The sequence below is a fragment of the Branchiostoma floridae genome, chromosome 18, assembly GCF_000003815.2.
Source record: "Branchiostoma floridae strain S238N-H82 chromosome 18, Bfl_VNyyK, whole genome shotgun sequence".
Taxonomy (NCBI): Eukaryota; Metazoa; Chordata; class Leptocardii; order Amphioxiformes; family Branchiostomatidae; genus Branchiostoma; species Branchiostoma floridae.
This window is the reverse complement of record NC_049996.1, coordinates 17,383,433-17,402,427: the sequence shown is the minus strand read 5'-3', so window position 1 is coordinate 17,402,427 and position 18,995 is coordinate 17,383,433. Positions and strand designations below refer to the sequence as shown.

General features: G+C 42.8%; 3 protein-coding genes across 3 annotated transcripts; 1 reads left to right on the top strand and 2 right to left on the bottom strand.

Moving 5' to 3' along the window:
- Window positions 1-1,015: 1,015 nt before the first annotated feature.
- LOC118405519 (protein mono-ADP-ribosyltransferase PARP11-like) lies at window positions 1,016-2,703 on the bottom strand. Its single transcript, XM_035805022.1, has 3 exons — window positions 2,091-2,703; window positions 1,526-1,762; window positions 1,016-1,106 (listed from the first exon to the last, which is right to left on the bottom strand). The coding sequence occupies exons 1-3, from the start codon at window positions 2,183-2,185 to the stop codon at window positions 1,016-1,018; spliced, it is 423 nt and encodes a 140-aa protein (XP_035660915.1). The 5' UTR covers window positions 2,186-2,703.
- A 1,448-nt stretch (window positions 2,704-4,151) lies between these two features.
- Window positions 4,152-4,710, bottom strand: LOC118405518 (zinc finger protein 22-like). The gene is made up of 2 exons (XM_035805021.1): window positions 4,381-4,710; window positions 4,152-4,274 (listed from the first exon to the last, which is right to left on the bottom strand). The coding sequence occupies exons 1-2, from the start codon at window positions 4,708-4,710 to the stop codon at window positions 4,152-4,154; spliced, it is 453 nt and encodes a 150-aa protein (XP_035660914.1).
- A 7,467-nt stretch (window positions 4,711-12,177) lies between these two features.
- Window positions 12,178-18,957, top strand: LOC118405517 (zinc finger protein 233-like). The gene is made up of 8 exons (XM_035805019.1): window positions 12,178-12,187; window positions 12,370-12,460; window positions 13,053-13,378; window positions 15,575-15,724; window positions 16,328-16,466; window positions 16,925-17,058; window positions 17,394-17,537; window positions 17,884-18,957. The coding sequence occupies exons 1-7, from the start codon at window positions 12,178-12,180 to the stop codon at window positions 17,417-17,419; spliced, it is 876 nt and encodes a 291-aa protein (XP_035660912.1). The 3' UTR covers window positions 17,420-17,537; window positions 17,884-18,957.
- Window positions 18,958-18,995: the final 38 nt, after the last annotated feature.

Here is an 18,995-nt window from a genome sequence, read left to right as displayed (position 1 = left end):
GGCTCCATGTGTCCGCTACACCATAGTACTAGTAGTTAGCCTCTGCTAGAAGACACTAAGTAGACTCCACAATTTTTAATTTTGCTAGCCAATTGCTTGCAGAACTTGCACACCTTGCACTTGTCCTTGTTCCACTGGTGTGTTCCCTTGGCACACATGGAGGATTTATCAGCACTCGATGGTTTAGCTGCGCCCTGTGAACCCCCTGTAGAATTGTAAGCATCGTGTTGGAAAGATTCAGTCTATTTGTTTGTTTGTTTATCTAACCAGGGGGATACATATCGCCTTCAATCTGCGTTTTTCAATGTGGCCCTGGGGGGGGGGGGGGGAGAGATCTCAAGACATTAACAATAAATGAAATCAATACAAACAAAGTTCAAATTTCATCGTAGATTTCTAACTTTTTGCCCTGGGATCGAACTCGGGCCTACTCCACGGATCCATGGAATTGAATCCAGATGGCCAAACAATGGGGTTGCATTACCGCTCGGCCGCAGAGACATGTAGATAAATAGATTCTAGTATTGAGCCAAATGAACATGCCCAAACACCTGGTGCATCACTGCGATCTATGCTCAGCCTATCTTTACCTGATGACACCCTTGTCAGCGAGTCTGGGTTGAAGAGCCAGTCTGTACCGTCCACGTGGACTGTCATGTCGTTATCCGAGTCAACTTTCACCACTAATTAATATTCATAATAGTGAACCAGAGTGTGCACGAGTTTGTTTGTTTATTAAGTTTCCCATTAGACTTTACAATGTCTCGCAAAATCTATTTTTCCTGGAGGAGATAAGGGGGGGGGGGGCGTGGCACAGCGCCATGCTCGAGAAATATCACTCTTTGTTCCATCATATCCCACTTCATTCCGATACTAGACCACTCTTTGCTGCGTTTTTTCACTCCTTTATATCAAACCCTAGTACCCAATAATGTGCTCCGGGTAGCACTGGGCATTGTCAAAGATGACGAAGATGTTAGGATTGGCCGTGTCGTTGACACACGAGTCGTACATCCTACCGTACTACAGCTTCCTGTGTCCCGTGGAAGAGGAGGCGCTCCTCTACATCCTTTCCGCCGTTCTGTTTCTTCAGCTGCGCTTTCTTCCTGTGACGGCAAACGGTCATTGGTTAGTTAAGCATTCTTCAAATTGCAGAAGCGACACCTAGCTGCAGTGCGACGTAGAACCAGTCAGTATTGTCCTGAGGAAGGTGCCAGATGGTCTCCGAAAGTCCGGTTAAGTAATAGCTATTTTGTTTGATGAGTACAAAGAATTTTGTTAACCGCTCATTGTTGTAATATTTTCTGATTATGAAAATATGTGGAAATATTCTTTGATCCTAATTGCAGTGCGAAGTAGGACCAGTCAGTACTGCCCTGAGGAAGGTGACTGACGGTCGCAGAAACGTCAACTGGGTAAAAAAAGAACTTTATAAATACTAGGTCAATGTGGCTAAATTGATCTCTAATGATGAAATTGTGACAGACATTAATCTAGTGTGCTATTTTTCTTGGACATCTCTCACCTGTTATATGCGCTCCAAAGGAAGGCGTTCTGGACACGCTTGACTCCCGAAATGGCTGTTCCCACCATCCCGTTCTGCTCGAAAAGCGTCTTGACGTCATTGTACTCCTTGGCAGTTCCCGCAACGTCCGCTTTGACGAACTCGTCGTCTTCCGACATCGCGGACCAGTGGGCAGGGGTGGATTCGTCCCAGGCTGGGGCACTTCTGGCGGATTTTGCACGAACAGCAGGCTTTGGTCTAATGACAAGAGGATGATTATGAATTCCTTAGAAGTTAGTCAAACATTGATCACTGCTGAAGAATCCCTGAAATGAAATGGGAAAGACAGAGGGGGAAAGAGAAGAGGATAGACAGATATTGAAGTAAAATAAGGAGGAGAGAAAGAGAGAGCTAGAGACTGAAAACGAGAGGACGCAGAGAGATTTCCTGTGTCTGTCTGTGTGTCTGAAAATCATGATTCAATCCACTCATGATCACTTGTGTGATTTTCACATTTCCTCTGACAGCAGGAGAGGGCCTCTGAAAGAGAGAGACAGAGAGTAGTGTCATGATTCAATCTACTCACTTGGGCGGATTTTTCACATCCTCTGACACGAACTTTCTTCTGTCCCATTTATCGGCTTCACCATAGTAGTTAGCCTCTGCTTTCTTCTCTTCCATTTATCGGCTTCACCATAGTAGTTAGCCTCTGCTTTCTTCTCTTCCATTTATCGGCTTCACCATAGTAGTTAGCCTCTGCTTTCTTCTCTTCCATTTATCGGCTTCCCCATAGTAGTTAGCCTCTGCTTTCTTCTCTTCCATTTATCGGCTTCACCATAGTAGTTAGCCTCTGCTTTCTTCTCTTCCATTTATCGGCTTCCCCATAGTAGTTAGCCTCTGCTTTCTTCTCTTCCATTTATCGGCTTCACCATAGTAGTTAGCCTCTGCTTTCTTCTCTTCCATTTATCGGCTTCACCATAGTAGTTAGCCTCTGCTTTCTTCTCTTCCATTTATCGGCTTCACCATAGTAGTTAGCCTCTGCTTTCTTCTCTTCCATTTATCGGCTTCACCATAGTAGTTAGCCTCTGCTTTCTTCTCTTCCATTTATCGGCTTCACCATAGTAGTTAGCCTCTGCTTTCTTCTCTTCCATTTATCGGCTTCACCATAGTAGTTAGCCTCTGCTTTCTTCTCTTCCATTTATCGGCTTCACCATAGCAGTTAGCCTCTGCTTTCTTCTCTTCCATTTATCGGCTTCCCCATAGTAGTTAGCCTCTGCTTTCTTCTTTGTCATTTATCGGCTTCCCCATAGTAGTTAGCTTCTGCTTACTTCTCTTCCATTTATCGGCTTCCCCATAGTAGTTAGCCTCTGCTTTCTTCTGTCCCATTTATCGGCTACACCATAGTAGTTAGCCTCTGCTTTCTTCTTTGTCATTTATCGGCTTCCCCATAGTAGTTAGCCTCTGCTTTCTTCTTTGTCATTTATCGGCTTCCCCATAGTAGTTAGCTTCTGCTTACTTCTCTTCCATTTATCGGCTTCCCCATAGTAGTTAGCCTCTGCTTTCTTCTGTCCCATTTATCGGCTACACCATAGTAGTTAGCCTCTGCTTTCTTCTGTCCCATTTATCGGCTACACCATAGTAGTTAGCCTCTGCTTTCTTCTTTGTCATTTATCGGCTTCCCCATAGTAGTTAGCCTCTGCTTTCTTCTTTGTCATTTATCGGCTTCCCCATAGTAGTTAGCTTCTGCTTACTTCTCTTCCATTTATCGGCTTCCCCATAGTAGTTAGCCTCTGCTTTCTTCTGTCCCATTTATCGGCTACACCATAGTAGTTAGCATTGTAGGTCCCGACGGCAACGAGGTTCCCGCTCTCATTCCAGTTTACTGATGCTACAGCGTCTCCATTACGCGATAAGTTACAGTCTTGTCTTCTGTAAAGAAAAAAGATTCATGATATCAGTACAGAAAATAATTATAATTATTGCAAAGAGCTTCCATACAATTCTATATAATAACTGCTGCCTGAAATGCAGAGATCCTTTACATACCATGTGTTCTCGATTTAAGTACGCACTTTTTAAACTTTTCAAAATCGGAAAAATCATTAGATCTGAACTATCAGTAGTATTAAACATGCTTTCATTTTGTACCTCACATTTGCTCCCTCCCGATCTTCCAGCCTCGGCGGACTGTCTGCCCATCGGTTGTCGTGGTAGAACTGTTATTAACATGCCATTTCGGACCTCTGTCTACATTTGCTCCCTTGAGATCTTCCGGCCTTAATCATTGAATTCATTTTGCTTAAAAAATCTTAGAATCAGTTCGTAAAAAGTGACTTCTTGCTAGCCAATAAAGGCATTGTGCGAATTCTTTAATTAGCTCACATTGTGCTTTTTGCCTGTCAGTTGATCTTTGGCCTCCAGAAAGTCAGTGTATGGCCTTTGTCATTTTCCCTATGCTAATGTACAGGATGGAGTATATGAAAAACCTGAATTTGGTTTCTTTCTTCATGTACTATAACTTTTGTTTGTTTGCATGCTTACTTTGGCTACACCACATAGTATTTAGCCTTTGCTAAAAAAAATCTCAAAATCTCTTCTTCAGCTACAGCTACAGCTTCTCTTCCATTTATCGGCTTCACCATAGTAGTTAGCATCTGCTTTCTTCTTTGTCATTTATCGGCATCTGCATCTGCGGTGGCATCTGCATCACGGTGGCATCTGCATCTGCTTTCCGACTATCATTGCCAGTAGCCCTGACCCTCCCAGCACCCTGGGGAAAAAGCATGAAGTACAGTCATTTACTGATTTAGACTTCCCCGTAGTAGTTAAGACTCTGTTTTATTCTTTCCCATTTATTTCCCATATCGGTCCCCCACGCTGTCTAGCATTTCCACGAGTTTGGTGACGAACCACGACCCCTGCGTCACACTCCACGACCCCTGCGTCTCACTCCTTCCGCCAGTATGAGTCTGCATGTGAGTCTTCAGATGATTTTTTTGCCTGAACAGCCGGCTGCACTCCTCACGTGTAGGGTCTCCCCCTGTGTGAGAGCGCATGTGTCTCTTCAGATGACCGTGCTGACTGAACTGCTGGTCGCACACAACACACCTGTGGGGTTTCTCCCCTGTGTGGGTTCTCATGTGCCGTCTTAAGCTGTCGCTTCGACTGAATTCTTTTCCACACTTCTCACAGACACAAGCATTCATCCTGCATCTGCTGGAGGGAAAAGATAAATGCCCTGCAAGAGGTCAAGGAAATATGGATTTAGATTAAGCACTGCAAAGTCAAGGCACTGGAATGGAAATGAAGAGGTTAGGGTTAGGCTTAGTCGAAATGAAATAAAGGGGGGGGGGGCGTAGAGGCACATGGAACTCGGATGAAATGCGGGTGAAGCAGTTGGTAAATCTCCTCAACCACTCCACCCCCAACCCTGCACATTTATTTTTTGTTAATATCATACTTCAACACCAAGGAAGGGGGTGGGTGGTTACGTTGTGCCATGTTCGAGAAATATCACTTTGTTTCATCACATCCCCCTTCATTCTGATACCACACCACTATAAACAGTCATAAAAGACATTAGTAACGAACGGAATACAGTACAACTCAACTCTCAGTTGTCCAAATGACTCCTTGACGCGACGAAAAGGAAGTAAGGAAGATTTTGACTCCCGGTGAGATCCTGCCAGACGCCACGGTGCATCATGGGAGCCACCTGTTATTCCAACAACATGTTAATTACTGTAGTGTTATCATATTTCTGCCATACCACAGGTATGGTGAAATATATTGTGTGCATAATGTTCTTCTTGTTTCTTTCTTTCTCCTGTCAAATTGGTTTCTTTTGGCCTCCTGTCGTCACCTTTCGGACGTTGACCCCACAGAACCCGGCAGCAAGACTTAAATCAATTAATGAGCCAGCCATTCAGCGAAGAGGAAGCCGAAGACTAATTAATATTCATAATAGTGAACCAGAGTGTGCACGAGTTTGTTTGTTTATTAAGTTTCCCATTAGACTTTACAATGTCTCGCAAAATCTATTTTTCCTGGAGGAGATAAAGGGGGGGGGGGGGGGCGTGGCACAGCGCCATGCTCGAGAAATCACTTTGTTCCATCATATCCCACTTCATTCCGATACTAGACCACTCTTAACAATCATAAAACAGATACGAGCGAAATGTATTGAAATATATTGTATGCGTAATGTTCCTTATTCTTTCTTTCTCCTGTCAAATTGATTTTCTTTTAGCCTCCTGCCGACATTCGGACGTTCACCCCACAGCAAGATTTAATTCAATCAATGTGCCAGCCAATCAGCGAAGATGTAACAACTAGTGCCTTTAAATTATTATTGTGTTTACCTCTCGTTCGTGTCCGGTCAGTCTTCTCTCCGGCACACGGTTCTCATGTCCCTCTGCTCAATAAGCCGATGTCTACTGCCTGAGGACAGCATGGAGCGCAGGCCGGCAGGGTCCTCCTGTGGGGCGTACCGCAGTGGTTCCTGGAGCAACATTCTACACATTTGTTTCTTGATAAAAAGATCCGAACTATCAGTAGTATTAAACATGTTTTCATTTTGTACCTCACATTTGCTCCCTCCCGATCTTCCAGCCTCGGCGGACTGTCTGCCCATCGGTTGTCGTGGTAGAACTGTTATTAACATGCCATTTCGGACCTCTGTCTACATTTGCTCCCTTGAGATCTTCCGGCCTTAATCATTGAATTCATTTTGCTTAAAATATCTTAGAATCAGTTCGTAAAAAGTGACTTCTTGCTAGCCAATAAAGGCATTGTGCGAATTCTTTAATTAGCTCACATTGTGCTTTTTGCCTGTCAGTTGATCTTTGGCCTCCAGAAAGTCAGCGTATGGCCTTTGTCATTTTCCCTATGCCAATGTACAGGATGGAACACTGTTGGCCGCGTACACCTGTCCCTGGCTGCCGTGGGACAGGATACACACAGCGAAGCAGTCACGGTTAACGTTTTCATGGTCAGCATGACGAACACGGGTGAACAGGTTTATGAGTTGATGATGTGTTTTTCTTTTAATTAATTAACCTTACATCGTGCTTGTTTCTTGTAACATGCTTTTTCGCCTGATGGAATGGGTCGTACTCTTTGCCGATTTTCTCGTGCCCAATGTACAGGATGGAGGATATGAAAAACCTGAATTTGGTTTCTTCCTTCATGTACTATAGCTTTTGTTTGTCATCCTCCTAACGCCCGGTCCCCAACGGCACTACCTTATGGGGCCCTGCTGTCCCAGGCCCTACCTACGGGTATTATGATTGTCGCCACAAACAAGCTGTCAACCAATCAGAGAACAGGCCTTCCTTGGGCTTCATTTTGTCGGAAGCTGTCTCGCAAAGGCCGCTGGGAAGCTATCAGCCAATCATGTTACGTATTACCATGACTTTGTTTGCTCACCATGCCAACGCCCGATCCCCAACGGCTGACTGCCCATATAAGGGCAAGCTCATTAATATGTAATAAGTAGGGCGGGTAATACCGCCGGCAAAAGGGAAGGAAAGCAGAGTACAGTCAGGAATAAATGACTGACGGTACTCTGCTGTAGGAGAATGTTGTTTGTTTGCATGTTTACTTCGGCTACACCATATAGTATTTACCTTTGCTTAAAAAAATCTCAAAATCTCTTCTTCTATTAACTACAGCTTCTTACACTCAGTTTGTCTCCTGCCAAGTGTCTAAACATAATTTGCATGACAGTGGTATTTGCATACAATCCTTTTTAGTAAATGACTTTGATTGTACAACTGTTTTTTTCTGATAAACCATGGAAAATATGTGAACAGAAATACTACCACAATTCTACCAAATGTACATGAAACCTTCTTATTTGAAGCAAAACGTGTGAAGATGCTTTACTTGGCTTTATCTTCCATTTTTAGCCATGTCTCCTGTGGGGGAAAAGTCACAGATTCTAAAATACATTCATAATCATTTTTCTTTATCTTGTTGCAGCTGCTTCCAAGGAGTATAAGAATGATGATGATGAGGAAGACACCCCTAGCTCCCTCCCTGCATCCCTCCCTCTCTCTCTCCCTCCCTTCCCGCCCACCTGACCGACCGACCGACCGACCGCCTGCCTGCCTGCCCACCGACCTACAGGAGGGAGACGCAGCTGTCCATGTTCATCACCAAACTGGTTGAAACATTAAACAGCATGGGGGACCGATATGACCTTCTGAGGAATGTGAAGAATGATGAGGAACACCCCCCTTCCCCCTCCCATCACATTACTCCTTCCCTCTCATCACATCCCTCCATCTCTCCTTCCCTCTCTCATCATGTGAATGATGAGGAACAGCTCTCCTTTGCCTCCCTCCCTCCCTCCTTCTTCCCTTCCCTCCCTACCTCCCTCCCTCCCTCCCTCCTTCCTTCCATTCCTTCCCTTCCTTCCCTTCCTTCCTTCCCTCCCTCCCTCCCTCCCTCCCTCTTTCCCCCTCTCATCATGACACCCCTCCCTTCCTATCTTCCTCTACCATCACATCCCTCATGCAAGAAGCAGTTAAGGTTTCTCGGTTGGCTAAATTGGCATTTTGACCTTCCACTGTTTTCTTATTAATGAATTAAGAACGAATGGAGCCGTAACGAATGTTGATAGATGGGCATTAAAGAATTCTAAATCTGATTTTTGGGGGGCCAAATTGATGACGTCATCATTTTTATCGCCTCTGATATTATTTTTTTCTATGACAAAATACAGCACTTTGGTACATACCACTGTAATGAAACTTCGTTTTTCGTTGCATAATGATAAAAGCTACAAACTCACGGTTGCGCAAATTGATATTTACTACTGATCTGTAGTAATTACATAATGTTTGTTTTCATCTAATTAAAAAAAATTAATTCTTAATAACTACAGATCGTTAGTAGATATCAGTTTGCGCAACCGTGAGTTTGTAGCTTTCATCATTATGCAACGAAAAACGAAGTTTCATTACAGTGGTATGTACCAAAGTGCTGTATTTTGTCATAGAAAAAAAATATTATCAGAGGCAATAAAATGATGACGTCATCAATTTGGCCCCCCAAAAAATCAGATTTAGAATTCTTTGATGCCCATATATCAACATTCGTTACGGCTCCGTTCGTTCTTAATTCATTTACAAGAAAACAGTAGAAGGTCAAGATGCCAATTTAGCCAACCGAGAAACCTTAATTGGGACAACTGGTCTGAAAAGGCACATGCGTACCCACACAGGAGAAACCCTACAGCTGTGTGATGTGCAGCAAGAGCTTCGGCTTGGAATCCACTCTGAAAGGCACATGGAGACTCATGCAGGTAAGAAACTTTGTTGGTTGTGCAGCTGGCACTTCAGCCAGCTTGGTAATCTTGAGATACACGAGCGAGTCATAGTCTCTGACTAATTTATCTTGCATTTCTAGCCACAGAAACATTCACATGTTCTTTATCTTTAGGAGAGCTGTTCCAATGAAGCAACAGTAATCTTGCATTTCTAGCCACAGAAACATTCATATCATTTTCTTTATCTTGTTACTGCTGTTTCCAAGAAGTATGTTGATGATGATGAGAAACCCGTCACCTTCAGCTGGCTGTCCGTAACGATGAGGAGTTGAACAAGCTGATGTCCGGCGTCACCATTGCACAGGGAGGTGTTCTCCCCAACATCCACGCCGTGCTTCTACCCAAGAAGACCGGCAAGGCTCAGTAAGATCCAGACAGAGATTTAAACCCTGGCCCTTTTCAGGGCCACCCACATCCTCTCGAAAGAACTGTATCATAATCACCATCCATGGCTTTAGTAATTCCACAGTAGCAAAGTGAAGAAAATAAATATGTGACTGTATGAATACACCTCCCCACAAAGAAAAGTAGCACACACACTAAATCTGTTTAGAAACTTTTCAATCAATTTTAATGGGATTTTAGGGTTTCATGTGGAAAAAGATGTATCTTAAGAATGTAACGATTCTGTGTCCCAACATGGTGATGTATACAGCATACAGTATACAGCTTGTTAATTTACTGTGAAAACTTCTGATGCTGGACTTTATAACGCTCTAATGACTATGTTGGCGACATTTATACCAACCCACCCTTCAATTAATATTTACTTACTAAACATCCTCTTTCCTTAAATATTACCTCTTTCCTTACATATGTCATTCGGAAGGAGATTATTTGTAAACAAAACCTTTATTCATAAAACAATATTTGCCAAGGTTAACGTCACATTTCCACAAAGGGGCATGAATATGCAATAAAGATCATGTTGTTGTCAATAAATATAAAATGTCTTTTATTTCGTCCATTCAATCTCTCAGTGCAATGCTAGATATAGGCAAACATAATTTACATTTGAGTGACATTTGCATACGATCCTTAGGAGTTAGTGAATTGACATATTCAACCAGTTTTTCTAATTGTACAGAAGAAGCCAGATAATTGCACAACGGATTACCGCACACTTCTGTTAATTGCACGGAACCCCAAAACAGTGCAGCCCAGCTTCGTATTATTGCACCACGCTGACCGCATAGACCCAGTCCTATAACTTAACTTAACTAATTAACATCTAAGTATCATGATTCCACCGGTTGCCAAAATACTGCAAGATGAGAAAAAAATTAATTTAAGGAGAGATGTACCCAATGAAGCATCAGTAATACATACACTTAAGATATTAAGATGTTCAGGACAGTCTTGAGAAGGCATTTTATTTATGACAATGTTTTTTATCTGCCAGTATTATGGCACCTGGTGGAATTATAAGCGTAGATATTATTCAGCTGTAGCCAGCAGTCAGTCTCAGTACTGGGTATGTATGAATGATAATCATTAATCTGTTTAAGTTTTACTGTTCATTTCTTTGTCAGTTACATCCACTTGGTAGTTGTTACAACGATTTGATGTTTTGTTATTTATGTGGTATCCAACCAACACCGACCTACTTAAGTTAGAAAGAGTCCACAGAGCAGGGGTAAAACAAATGCAAGGAATGCACTTCCAGACAGAGACAAATGCAAGTCTGGGATCACTGGGGATGCTGACATTAAAAGCCATGATGGACAAACGCAAACTATATTTCTTTGGAAGACTGGCGCAACTACCTAGCACAATATTGGCCAAAAAAATCTTCACGTACAGACTTTACTCATATATTCTAAGGAGAAAGTGCCAAACTACCACAGGCTTTGTGAGAGACTGTTTTCCAATTGCCAAAGAGTATGGACTCCAACAATACCTGGAAAATTATTGGTTAACAAGGGACTTTCCTTCAGTAACGGAGTGGAAACGAGTGGTTACGACAGCTGTGAATAATAAGGAAGAGGAACGGTGGAAAGCCAGGGTAGCTGAGAGACAAACGTGCCCCAGATTCTACAAAATACATCACACAACCCTGCAGCCCAACAAACTGTGGACACTGGCCAGAAAGAAACCAGAACACAGAGTTAACTTGCAAAACCTCATACATTTGAGCACTGCTCCAGTGAACCAAGGCAACAGACTGTGTCCAACATGTGACAGAATGACTCAGGACATTGTAGGACACTTAGTAGCTGATTGCACTACATTTAACAACATCAGAACTGGTATAGTAAATGAGATAACAGACAGACTTGGTGTTAATGTTGCTGTTAGAGTGTTCCAACAACCTGATGAAAGACTAGTGGAGATTGTCTTAGGGGCAGAAGTAGTCGAAGAAGAGGTAGAAGCAGAGAGTTGGGAATGTTTTATCCTCACAGTGGCTAAAATTATAAAGCCCTTGGCGTCTATGGCTTTAAAGCACACGATATGGAAGGACTCGAGTCTGGAAATATAACAGAAAACAACAGAAAACAGAAGCATGTCACACGACATGAGTTTGGAAAGAGAAAGAAGTGGAATTGTCACAGATTTTATGTATTAACGCTATTTAGCGATTATATAAATGTGTCGCATACTAGTAACATATATAAGCTGCATGTTTTAAAGAGAAATTTTATTGTATGTAACTGAGTGTTTTTTTATGCTCTCCCAAGTGGAGGAATAAAGTACAAGAAAGAAAGAGAGAAAGAAAGAGAAAGAAAGAAAGAGAGAAAGAAAGAGAAAGAAAGAAAGAGAGAGAGAGAGAAAGAGAGAGAAAGAAAAAGAAAGAGAGAAAAAAGAGAAAGAAAGAGAGAAAGAAAGAGAAAGAAAGAGAGAAAGAAAGAGAAAGAAAGAGAGAAAGAAAGAGAGAGAGAAAGAGAGAGAGAGAAAGAGAGAGAGAGAAAGAAAGAAAGAAAGAAAGAGAAAGAAAGAAAGAGAGAAAGAAAGAGAAAGAAAGAGAGAAAGAAAGAAAGAGAGAAAGAAAGAGAAAAAAAAGAGAGAAAGAAAGAGAGAGAAAGAGAGAAAGAAAGAGAGAAAGAAAGAGAGAAAGAAAGAAAGAATATATTTCACCATACTTGTGGTATGGTTAAAATATAAGTACACTATCAACATGTTGCTGGATTAACTGTTGGTGGCTCCCATGATGCACCACGGCGTCTGGCGGGATCCCAAACAAGAGCGAACAAAATGTTCATCACTTCCTAGGCCTTTCCGTCGCGTCGTTTGGACAACTGAGCGGTGAGTTGCACCGTTCGTATCTTTTATGACTGTTTAGAGTGGTCTAGTATCGGAATGAAGTGGGATATGATGGGACAAAGAGTGATATTTCTCGAACATGGCGCAACGTACCCCCCCCCCCCCCCCCCCGGTGAAACACATGCCCTTTTAACTGTAACTTTTTGTTAACCTCCCTGGGGTAAAAAAAATAAATGTGGAGGGTTGGGGGTGGAGTGGTTGAGGAGTTTTTGTTGTAATTCATTATCAGAAAGAAATGAAGTGACATGACTGTTAATTATTGCTTATCCAGGTGACCTTCCGGACCCGTATCTACCACAGCCAAGTCTGGACATACTGAAGGACAACTGGAGCCCCGCCCTCACTATCTCCAAAGTCCTGCGGTCCATCTGCTCACTGCTAACTGACTGCAATCCGAGTACTAGTAAGTAAATCGCTTTTTCCAGGACAAAGTAGCAGAAAAAGTTAGACAATCATCTGCACCTAACAAGATACTGATTCTTTTAACTTGTCAAAAAAAGAGTTCAATTGCTAGGATCATCAATAAAAGATTATGCTGCCTCTTGAATTTAATGACAGCTTTTGTGGTTTTGATAATAGTTTTGCCCTATTGCTCAAGTATCACACCCTTGCCTATCATGTAAATGTTATAGATTCACGAGCAGGCACCGTGCATGAGTTGTACACAAACAGCTGTTCGATTTATATCAGTGTTAGAGACTAGAATGATTTTTAAATTATGACGGCCCTGCAATAATTTATCATGTGCGCCGTCACTTGAGTTGAATGAGCATTCAGAGTAGCAAAAACCTGGTTAGAATGACGTCACAATTTTGCACTTTTCACTGTTAATGCCCAAATCTCTTGGGAGCCATTGTTGCTATAGAACTTGATGAGAAAAAAAAAGCCTGATTATATTTTACCAACCTGAGAAAATTATTTTTGGATAAATCATTCATCTTTTCCCTCCATCAGGATGAGGTGTGAAGTTTGTGGGAGGCAGTTCAGCAGAGCTGACAACTTGGCCAGGCATATGCACATCCACACAGGGGAGAAACCGTACAGATGTGTGGAGTGCAGCAGGCAGTTCAGTAGGCGGGATCATTTGAAGACCCACATGCTCACTCACATGGGGGAGAAACCTTACAAGTGTGAAGAGTGCAGCAGGCAATTCAGTCAACACAGTGGGCTTCAGAAACACTTGCTGACTCACACAGGGGAGAAACCTTACAGGTGTGAGAAGTGCAGCAAGCAGTTCAGGCAACTGATTCATCTGAAGACCCACATGCGGACTCACACAGGTGAGAGCCTAAAAGTATGATTCACTATGATGGTGCAGCAGGCAGTTCAGTGAACTCTTAAACAATGGACCGATCCTGATCGAACGCCAAATAGCACCTGAGGTAGAACCCCTATTCTATTTCGAACACCCCGTCAAAAACAGCCCCAGTTGGACAGAAATGGCCAAAGAAAAATGCTATGCTATTCTTTGTTGAAGGCTACACCCACTGAGGAGAGTTGTTATGGGAGGGAGAGCCACTGCAGATGTAGAGCAGGGTATGTACAAAACACGTGACTCTGCACTAGCAGACTTTGTAGAAGGTTTCAATTAGTTGGCGTGTAATACAAGCTCCCTCTGCACGAGTGCCCGAGTTGCTTTCGTCTTAATTTCGTTTTTATCATGAGCATGCAGCTGTTATGCATGCAGTAAACGCAGTAGAAACCCTGCCACAGATATATGTATCACGCTTTCCACGTTTATCGACTGCATGTTAGAAACCGGGCACTCCTGCCTACCAACAATTAATGCTATGGAGCGCCTACCGCTTCCGCTTTGACTGAAATTATAACGCCCTTTCCATCTATATCCGCCCCCTCCTCAAATGACATTACCCAGTGGATGTAGCCTTCAACAAAGACTGGCCCAGTCTGAGTGGATTTTAGGCCCAAGAAAGCTAAACAGAATTCAGTCGTTTTTATCAGCTAAACAGCGGTGGTGGCCAATTCTGTCCGACAAGCGCTGTATTTGACAGAGATGCTCAAAATAGAACATGATCAAACGGGCCGGGGCTTCAGGATCGGTCCATTAAAGTATGCACCCCTGATTTGGGGCAAGTCTTAATAGGTAACAGTAGGACACCAGTATAGAGAGTGAGGAGACTAACTTTGTGAGCCTTTCTATTATCCATGAACTTTGTCAGCAGACCAATGGCGTCCCCCGTACACTGTCCATAGATAGTCCCGTACACTTTGTCCAGGTCAACATCTTTTTAAGTCCCCTTTGTTGCAATAATCATACGAGATATCTTTCCAACAACATGTTGCTTGATAAAGAGCAACTATTCACTTATTTCTGTTGATATTTCAGACTTTCCAGTGCCTGAGAATGTAGGACTCTGAACCCGGAAGTGCGGGAAACTCACCTTGCTTCGACTCTCTTTCGCCCTTGAAGAAATATATTCAGAGTTTTCGGACCTAAATTGTGGCTTGATAATTCTCCTTGCACAGATATTTATCTGTAACGAGATACGTTCGCCGAAACCAAGCCAAAGTTTCGTGCACATAAGGCTGTGAGGCGTTCTTGGAAAGACAGCTGCACTGAAACTAGTCACTGATGCTGGACTGGGCGATATAGCAATGACGTAATGACAATTGACCATGAAGTCTGGACGACTATGCGAAACTGGGTTTTTCCCAGTCTGGTTTTCCCAGCCCCAATGACTACAGTCTCTGTTGGAAAATCCCGGTGCTCACCACTGTTTCTAACATTGTTGGATTAGGTAGACTTTTCTGGTATTGGACGGGCGCTGACATTTTAGATCTACAATAGAGCCATGAGCGAATTCGGAAGATCATATTACGGTAGGTTGATAATACCAGGCGGATTTACCGGTGTCATAAGATAGTATCAAAGCTGGCAAGGAGTATTGGCAGCCAAAGGTCGTCAGCCGGTCCTGATGGCCTGGAGATTATTCAAGCAGAGGTTGGTGGGGAAGATCGTGACCTTTTTCCCGTATCTTCTGTTTCTCTCCACATTCTCCAACCTCTGCCCATGGTCGGAGGCTGAAAGGACATTTTGAAGGTGAGGGGTGGGAACTGAGAACGGGAGATGAAGGTCACAATCTTCCCCACCAACCTCTGCTTGTAGAGAAGACACGGCAAGGCTGTCAAGTCTGAACACCCAGGGTAGCAGCACCGGAAATTAGTCTAAAGGCGTCACATAGGTCGTGCAATCGTCGTACGATCGCTAACTTCGGGCATTTTGGAGGACAAAAATGTACGTCTCCTGCAAAGTTCAACTGTCTTGGTACACAAAAAGCTGTTTTAGATCCATGTCAGTGTTTGGTACTCTCACGGCCTGCTTGAAAATCCTATGGCATCAAAATCGTACGACGATCGCACGACCTATGTGACCGTGCCCTAGTTGACATACCTCAATCTTGGTTCTCGGATGTATGTAACAGAACACATTTGATGATAATGATTTTTTTGTGTAGGTCGCACGGGAAGGGGACATTCTAGGACGAGACATGATACCAGCTTTACCCCGGGGCTGGTGCGTGAAGTCCGGCGGGCAAAACTCAACAGTTACAAGTGCGAGTACCAGCGGCGCTGCGCACGGTTTAGGGATGAACTTGGTCTTCAGGGTAAGTAGTTGTAGCTGTAGATTTAGCATCATAGCCTGCCACGGGCATTGGCGTTTATTGTTGGGGTGGGGTTGGCGGTGCGCCGCTGATTCGCGTTTTTTTTTAATTTCGCGCGGCCATGTAAATATAAATAGTTCGTACTAGTACTAAATCTATGGTTGTCAGCAAGTAGTCTGATGCAACATTATGGCTTTGTCTCACTTTGTACGCTGTGTTTTCTTTTGATATTACAAGCCTATGATGTACATCTGCTGTTATGACTGTTACAGTAATAGATTGATGTTACTATGTAGCCAGTTGTCTTGTACAATATACTAAAGTTTGCCTTACATTGTAGCCGTTGCAACTGTTGTGTAATAAAGGCCGTGAATGAGGCTACTGTAGCCATGCTTATTTTTCCCTGTTTAACTCGATACAAAACTTGGGTTGACTGTCTTGTCCACATATTGTTATGTCTTCTGATTACTAGATCCAACGTTGAGTTGCACTTCAATGGTACATGCATAAGATCCCCCAATCAAATAGAACCTTATATTCAATGATAAGTATGAGAGCTCCAGGAACATATACAGCATTACATATTTCGTATTGCTTGTCCCACAGACAATCTCTTCTTCCCTGAGAGAGACATGTGTTATTGTCCATCCTGCCACGAGAGACGGGGAGACATCGAGATCTACCAACGCGGAAACCCGCCCAAACCTTACGTCCTTCCGCTGGGCTGGAGCAGATTTGCTTTACAGTAGGTGTTCGGCTTTTTTTCAGACAGAAGTGTTGGCGGTTACGTGAAAACCCCATTATTGACTCAGTCTATTAATTTTAGTCTGTTTTCGGTGTTTGTATTTGCCTGGGTTGGTGTGTATCCGTATAGTCATTTAGATGCACTGTCGGTAGTGACAGGAAGCGAGACTTACCGGGTGGTAGGAAGTAGAGGTCAGAGTTAGTAGATCTAGTTATTGATCGGACTTAACAGCCCAGGCCGTGGGAAAGAGGCTATGAAAATTTACGTTTTACAGGGAGGTATTGTTTCGACACACGTACATGTAATCTTCATAAAAAACATATTTGCATAATCAATGAACTACAATAAAACAAGACGTACAAAAAGTTTCAGATATTCGCGGAGTCGTGAGAAGTTGGAACTCTTGTGCAGGTAGAATTTAGCACTGTTTCATCACGTCCCTCCTCTCTGTTACCCAGGGTGCCCCTGCCACAGGTGAAGCTGCCCCGGGGTGGGACAGTCGCCGCGTTTGACAGGTGGCACATTTGTTTCCACGGAACTCTGAGGGACAACATCAAACCTATCCTGGAGACGGGGGGACTGCGCCGACCGGGTAGCGGCTTCAACCTTATCATTATATATAGTGTTTTCATGACCCGTTAACGGTATAAGCCGAACGGTACCCAGATCTGAAATTGTACACTGTTCTCTGTATGAGAAAAATCAAATTGAGAGAATTTTATTGGGGTTTACGTTGGTGTTAAGACCTGTGGAACTGAAACCGTAATTTGGTCACACCGAACAATATTTTCTCTTGATCCCACACGTGTAGCCTGACCACGTGTCAGTTATATATACGTTAATTCAGCTTTGTTTACTTATTTGGCATTACGTTTAGTACCTGAAAACCTTAAGTCCATTCAAATCATGATATGCGTTAATTTGTAGGAGATGACATTTTCTCCGGATCCTGAAGCAGAGGAACGGTCACTACAACGAGGAGTGGAAACCTGAAGGGTTCGACACGCTGCAAGTCTTCGTGTCACCCAGCATCCGGTACTCCTCCAGGGACGCGTACTCCTCTCCATATATGTACGTTCCATATTCAAATTGAATTCTTATACATTTTTACGTTGGCTGTACACAAATTTACACAATATATGTTTCGTCTATCAAAATTCGTGTCACCTAGTGATATGCATAGGTGAGTGTGCTAAACTTTCTTCCAACACTGAAAAGTATACATGGATCAAGTGGTCGTTGAAAATATCGGTATTGATCCGGAAGAAGGCGACAGTGGTCGTTGAAAATTTTATCCTTGTGTACCTTGGAGTTAGAAAAAAGTTTAGCATTGTACTATGATTACTATTAACACAGATGAGTTTCCATGATGATGTAGGTAACACTTAAATAATAATTGCTTTACCTCTTCTGACAGCTGGCGAGACAGAGCTACCAGCCAGAAGTACCGGGTGAGGTCGGCATTTCAGGCCCGCATCCGGCCGGGAAGCTACAGTATCGGCCCGACTACCCTGCACCATGTGCGCCGTGGGGACAGGATTGACCCCATCTACGGTAACGATGAGATCGAGTGGTCCACCAAACACGTGGATGCCATCATGCTGTATGGGCTGCTCATCAAGATGGAACCTTGTTCTTAAAAGTTGAGTTGTCAAAAATAAAGGTCCAGAAAGGACTTGGGCTAGCCTATGGCTACGTTTTTGATTTGAATATTCGTCTTTCTTTCTATGTTCCAAGCAACGTAGATGACTTGTATGTTTTATTCATGTATGATATCCCATGTTACTTGTGTTACTTATTCTAGAATCTCCTACAACGTATATTTCCCTTGTGCATACTTAAATCAAAGAAATCAATGTTGGTGATTCTATGTGTGGCATGGTTTCCTTACAGACTAAGAAAAAACTTGGTAGAGTTGAATTAGGGGGCAACTCAGCTCTCTAAAGTTGTAAATGCCTGTAATTAAGTGATAATATAGATTTGGTTTGGATTAAGATTGATTTTAATCTTTCATTTAATATATTTATAAAGGCAAAATTTGTGGAGGTCAAAGAAAGCTGTTTATATTGAATGAAAAATGTTGTACACACTCGATAGGACAGTGTACTAATTGATGAATTATGGTGGGATAGTGGTTTTGTATGAGATAAAAATGTTATATGAGTCATAGCTGTTCATTTTTGTACATTAAGTTTTGCTTCTTACAATATGGAATGACAAGCATTGACGGGCATTTTGGAATTCAACAAAGTAGAATTTGATATGGTAAATGATTCAGAGTGGAAATGCGTGTTTACCGATGTTTCTGACAACGTTTTCCTTCCTCTAATAAGCAGTAAGCTTGGACATGTAACCATTTCTTTTGGATGCTGACTTGAATACGACCATGTTAACGATAAAGAAATGACACAGAGATTAAGGGATTCTCATACACTGGGCACGGGAGACTTTGAACGTATACTGACTGCAACGTCATAATGCTATGTCACTTTGGTCTGTTGCCTTGGAAATAAATCTCTCGTCTTTATA

Coding starts and splice junctions, on each gene's coding strand:
- LOC118405519 (XM_035805022.1), bottom strand. CDS start 2,185: ATGGAAGAGAAGAAAGCAGAGGCTAACTACTATGGTGAAGCCGATAAA. Junction 1,763..2,090: donor GATGTGAAAAATCCGCCCAA/GTGAGTAGATTG, acceptor TCTTGTCATTAG/ACCAAAGCCTGCTGTTCGTG. Junction 1,107..1,525: donor CTTTGGAGCGCATATAACAG/GTGAGAGATGTC, acceptor TTGCCGTCACAG/GAAGAAAGCGCAGCTGAAGA.
- LOC118405517 (XM_035805019.1), top strand. Junction 12,461..13,052: donor ACTATCTCCAAAGTCCTGCG/GTCCATCTGCTC, acceptor TCCCTCCATCAG/GATGAGGTGTGAAGTTTGTG. Junction 15,725..16,327: donor GGATGAACTTGGTCTTCAGG/GTAAGTAGTTGT, acceptor CTTGTCCCACAG/ACAATCTCTTCTTCCCTGAG.
- LOC118405518 (XM_035805021.1), bottom strand. CDS start 4,710: ATGAATGCTTGTGTCTGTGAGAAGTGTGGAAAAGAATTCAGTCGAAGC. Junction 4,275..4,380: donor TCGTGGAAATGCTAGACAGC/GTGGGGGACCGA, acceptor CTTTTTCCCCAG/GGTGCTGGGAGGGTCAGGGC.